Below are 5,088 nucleotides of genomic sequence, written 5' to 3'. Positions count from 1 at the left end.
CCACCCCCACCCCCACCCCCGCCGCTGCTGCTGCTGCTGCTGCTGCTGCTGCTGCTGCTGCTGCTGCAGGGAAGACTGCGAGGTGGTGCAGCTGCCGCTGGACGCAGTGGCCTACGTGACGGGCTCCAAAGGCAGCAACTTGCGCCGCGTCGAAGAAGAAACTGGAACTTTTATTTTTCTCGACGGCGCTCGCGGCGGCGGCGAAGAAAGACTTTTGATTTTCTGCTTCGACTCCGACGCGCGCCGCCGGGCCCGCATGCGCATAGAAGATCGTATAGACGAGAAGCTCTCCGGCAGGGCCAGGTAGCCCTAAACCCTAAACCCTAAACCCTAATTTAGGGTTTGGGGTGGGGGGGGTGCGCGCGAGTTGGGGGGGCTGGCTTCGCGAAACGCGAATTCGCGGCTTTGGGCGCTTCCCAACTTGCACGCAAAACCCCAAACCCTCGCGAGAAACCCTAATTAGGCGCAGCGAGAATCCCGTGCAAGTGCTGCTGCTGCTGCTGCTGCTGCTGCTGCTGCTGCTGCTGCTGCTGCTGCTGCTGCAGGCCGTTGTACCACGGGGGCAGGTACCGGTCTCCGTCTCCGCGGCGCGGGGACTACGGGGGCTACGGGCGGTACGAAGAGCGCGGGGGCTACGGCAGCAGCAGCTACGGAGGCAGCAGCAGCAGCAGCAGCTACTACGGGGGCTACCCCAGCAGCAGCTACCGCAGCAGCAGAGGCAGCGGCTACCGCAGCAGATCTCCCAGCAGAAGCAGGGGCGGCTACTACAGGTCTCGCAGCAGATCTCAAGACTACTGGAGGGGGAGGTCCCGCAGTCCTTTCCGCAGAGAAAGGTCTTACAACAGGTGCGGCTCCCCCAAGTGACCCTCCCGCTGCAGCGCATGCAAACGCGTGCATGCAAACGCATGCATGCAAACGCATGCATGCAAACGCATGCAAACGCATGCAGACGGACGCGCGCGTTCTTTTGATGCATTTGCATGCCTTTGGGGCCTCTTGGGTGCATTTGCATGCATTTGCATGCATTTGCTGCACTTGCATGCATTTGCTGCACTTGCATGCATTTGCTGCACTTGCATGCATTTGCATGCATTTGCTGCACTTGCACGCACTTGCTGCATTTGCATGCATTTGCATTTGCATGCGGAAGGGAGAGGCGGGGATCGGGATCGGTTGGAGGGAGCAGAGCGTGGGCGAGGTTTTGCTGCGGCCTTTGTTATGTGCTGCTGCTGCTGCTGCTGCTGCTGCTGCTGCTGCTTGTGGGGCGAGAGTGTGGGGTGTTGAGTGTACGTACACCTGGTTGCCGAGGCGTCGGTCTTGCCTAGCTGCGGAGCCGCAGCGGCGCTGCCGCCGGCGGCCGCCGCTGCCGGCGGTTTGCTGCTGCTTCTGCTGCTGCTGCTGCTGCTGCTGCTGCTGCTGCTGCTGCTGCTGTTCTTGCCTCCGAGCTGCCAAGTGGCCGTCTCCACAGACACTGCACATTGGCCAGTCAGTCCCCCACAGCCACATCCACACCCACAACCGCAGCAGCAGCAGCTAGGAAACTCCCACCGGTCGCGAGCGAGGCGCCCCGTTTCCGCGAGTGCATGCACTACAGCTAGCGCTTCTTCTGGGGCTGTGGCGGTCCTGCTGCTGCTGCTGCTGCTGCTGCTGGTGGTGTCCGCGAGTTGCTGAAGTGTCTGTACACCGGAGACCCCACACCCGGAACCCCACTTTCGGCTGTACGTACAGCCGGTGGCTGTGCAGGTAGAGTGGGGGGCGGGCCCCGCAGCTGGGGTGTACGTACACTTGAAAGCTGCTGCGCATGCAGAGGCGCATGCAGCGGCTGTCTGTGGAGCTGGCGCGCGGTGTATGTACACTTGGTTTGTGCGTAGAGGTGGATGAGCTGCACCCGCGAGTCGCGGTGTACGTACAGCTGCTGCTGGCCGCCCGGGCGTTGTGTTGCTGCTGCTCTCCGGTGTACGTACACCTCGCTGCCCCGCCCGTGTGGGGTCCGCGGCCCGCTGCTGCGCGCAGCCGCGGCGGCCCCACACGCGGCGCAGCCCGGGTGTACGTGCATGCAGCTGGGGTGTACGTACACCCGGGCTGCAGCGGCCAGCTCGCGGGAGAGAAGGGGTTTTTCATTTCCACTTTTGTCTCTTTGTTTGCTGCTGCTGGCCGCCTCTGCCCTCCTCCCCGAAGCACCCGGAGTTGTCTCCTTGCCTGTCTCCTTCTTGCTGCTGCGCCCGGGCTGTGTGCGCCGGCCTGCTGCTGCTGCTGCTGCTGCTGCTGCTGCGAGAGAAAGAGACTGACACCTCCTTCCTGCCCGTGGCCGCGGCCGCCGGACCCGCACACCCTCCTGGCCCCCAGGGGCCCCCGGGGGCCCCCGGGGGGCCCCCGGAGGGCCCCCGGGGGGCCCCGGGGGGCCCCGGGGGGCCCCTGGGGGCCCCTACATGCACGATCCACTTCTTGGCTGAGGCCGTTTTGGGGGTTCTGGGGAGGAGACAAGAGACAGGGGGGGTAGAGAGATGGTCTCCGTCCCCGTTTGCTGCTGCTGCTGCTGCTGCTGCTGCTGCTGCTGCTGCTGGTGTTGCTGCCGGTGGCGGTGGGGATGCTGCTGCGGAGGCACCGCGGGGGACGGGCCCGCGAGCGCTGGGCGCTGCAGCAGCTGGCAGCAGCTGCTGCTGCTGCTGGCGTCTTGCTGCTGCTGGCGTCTTGCTGCTGCTGCTGCTGCTGCTGCTGCTGCAGCTGCTGCTGTCGTGTGTCTCCTTTTTATTTGCAGGGGCATGAGAGACTATGACGACCGGCGGCGGTACGACGACGATCGCTACCACTGAGTGCAGCCAGCCCAGCTGCTGCTGCTGCTGCTGCTGCTGCAGCAGCAGCAGCAGCAGCAGCAGCAGCAGCGGCGGCCCCACACCCCCAGGGTGTCTTTTTTCCCCGCTGCGCGCAGCCAACAAGTAAGAAGCAGCAGAGGCCCTGCGAAAGGGGCCCCCAAAGAGACCCTGCATGCGGGGGGAGCCCGGGGGGCCCCCAGGGGGCCCCAGGGCCCCCACGGGGGCCCCTGGGGCCGCACAGAAACCCGGGGGGCCCCCCAGAGTAGAAAAAGGGTACTAGGGGCAAAGAAGGAGCTAGGGGGCCCCCTGAGGCCCCAGGCGCCCCAGTGAAGGCAGAAGGGGCCCCCAAGGGTAGTAGGAAAGGGTACTGGGGGCCCCTGGAGGAGCTAGGGGCCCCCCGAAAAGCTGGGGGCCCCCCCGAAGAGCTGGGGGGCCCCCAAAAGACCAGGGGGGCCCCCTGGGGGGTACTTTGCTTCTGCTTTTACAAACATAGGGAGCAGCTCAGTGCGGCTGCCCAAGTCCGTCAACTCGCAAACTATTGCTGTCACTCTAGCTGCCTATTTTGGCTTTGCATGCATGCATGCAGCTATCTATTAGCCTTAGCTATGCAGCAGCAGCAGCAGCAAAAGCAGCAGCAGCAGCAGCAAAAGCAGCAGCAGCTAGCGCAGCAGCAGCAGAAGCAGCTGAAAAGCACTGAATTGAACAGGGCAGCAGTTCGGGTGTACGTACACACCACTGCGCAGAGTCTCTTTCCGCGCACGGAAGACAGCAGCAGCAGCAGCAGCAGCAGCTGCTGCTGCTGCTGCTGCGGCTTGTGTCTCCCCCCCTGCTGCGTCCCTGTGGCTGCGGCTGCGCAGTCCTGGGACAGCGGGGGGGACGTCCGTGCGGTCTCGGGTGTACATACACCCCAGCGCGGCCTCCAGCTCTGTGGGGTCTGCAGTTCGGGTGTACGTACACCCGCTGCTGCATCGCCCTCTGCTGCTCTGCCCCTCTGTGGGGTCTCCGGTGTCTCTCTCCCAGCGCCCACTCCCAGCTGTCTGTACACCCCACCCCACCCCCCCAGCTGTCTGTAAACGCATTTGGGGTGTCTGTACACCCGCCTCAAGTGTCTGTAAACGCGTTTGAAGTGTCTGTACACCCGCCTCAAGTGTCTGTACACCCCACTGCGGTGTCTGTACACCCGCCTGGGGTGTCTGTACACCCGCCTGGGGTGTCTGTCCACTTCCCTGGGGTGTCTGTCCACTTCCCTGGGGTGTCTGTACACCCCGCTGGGGTGTCTGTACAGCTGGAGTCTGTTCAGTGCGGGAGCAGCCCGGCTGCCTGTTTCCAGAGGGCGAGCATGGTCTCGCTGAGCGTGGGGTGAGTGTGGGGTGTTTGGGCCAATTTCCCCACAGAGGCCCCCGCGGCCAGCGCGTTGGCGCACTGCTGCAGCAGCTCCGCCGCGTGGGGCCCCACAGCCTGGCAGCCCAGCAGCAGTCCGGTGTCTGTACGCCACACGGCCTTCGCCAGCCCCTCCGCCTCCGCCTCCGCCAGCGCCTTCGAATTGCTGCGAAAGGCGCTGCTGCAGCAGCCCACTTCGAAGCCCCACTGCGCCCCCAGCTCCCGCGCCTCCGCCTCCGTGTAGCCTGCATGCAAACGCATGCATGCAAATGCATGCAGGTGCATGCATGCAAACGCATGCATGCAGGTGCATGCAGGGGCATGCAGGGGGGGGGCGGTATAGGCAATATGGGCACACGGGCATGCAAGTGCATGCATTTGCATGCAAGGTTGCCTGCAAGCTTGCATGCATGCAAGTTTGCATGCATGCACTTGCATGCATGCATGCATGCATGCATGCATGCATGCACTTGCATGCATGCAAGCTCACCGACGAAGGCAATCTCTGGACTAGTGAAGCACGCCGCGGGAACTTCTTTGGGATTAAAAGGCACAAAGCGGCCGGCAATGGCCTCCACAGCAGTCACAGCTTGAGCTGAAGCTGCATGCGCCAACTGCAGCAAACCATTGGCGTCTCCAATGCAGTAGAGGCCCTCCACCACGTTTTCGGGCGCTGGCAGGGGCCCCGGGGGCCCCCGGGGGGCCCCCGGGACCTCCGTGCGCACCACACGCATGCAGGCGTCCACTGGGACAAAGCCACCTCGCTTTAGGGTCACTCCCAACTCCTCAAGACCCAGGCCCTGCGCATGCAACAGCAAACACACTTCCTGCTGCTGCTGCTGCTGCTGCTGCTGCTGCTGCTGCTGCTGCTGCTGCTGCTGCTGCTAGTGGTGCT

At 64.3% G+C, this 5,088-nt stretch overlaps 2 protein-coding genes across 2 annotated transcripts in view; one reads left to right on the top strand and one right to left on the bottom strand.

The window, feature by feature from the left end:
* Positions 1 to 69: 69 nt before the first annotated feature.
* Positions 70 to 864, top strand: ENH_00007540 (hypothetical protein; the record flags this gene model as incomplete). Its single annotated transcript, XM_013578608.1, has 2 exons — positions 70 to 303; positions 546 to 864. Coding segments are annotated over 2 exons (553 nt in total), but the record flags the coding sequence as incomplete, so codon positions are not given.
* A 1,253-nt stretch (positions 865 to 2,117) lies between these two features.
* Positions 2,118 to 5,088, bottom strand: part of ENH_00007530 (dihydrolipoyl dehydrogenase protein, putative) — a gene marked incomplete at both ends in the record, with an annotated part of 4,148 nt that continues 1,177 nt past the window's right edge. Inside the window, 4 exons of the mRNA XM_013578607.1 lie at positions 2,118 to 3,040; positions 3,543 to 4,105; positions 4,237 to 4,438; positions 4,684 to 4,993. Of these exons, the coding sequence (XP_013434061.1) occupies positions 2,118 to 3,040; positions 3,543 to 4,105; positions 4,237 to 4,438; positions 4,684 to 4,993 (1,998 nt within the window). The remainder of the gene's footprint in view (positions 3,041 to 3,542; positions 4,106 to 4,236; positions 4,439 to 4,683; positions 4,994 to 5,088) is intronic.

This window comes from Eimeria necatrix, genomic scaffold (assembly GCF_000499385.1).
Source record: "Eimeria necatrix Houghton genomic scaffold, Enh_scaff1213, whole genome shotgun sequence".
NCBI classification, from domain to species: Eukaryota; Apicomplexa; class Conoidasida; order Eucoccidiorida; family Eimeriidae; genus Eimeria; species Eimeria necatrix.
This window is presented reverse-complemented; position numbering and strand designations above follow the sequence as displayed.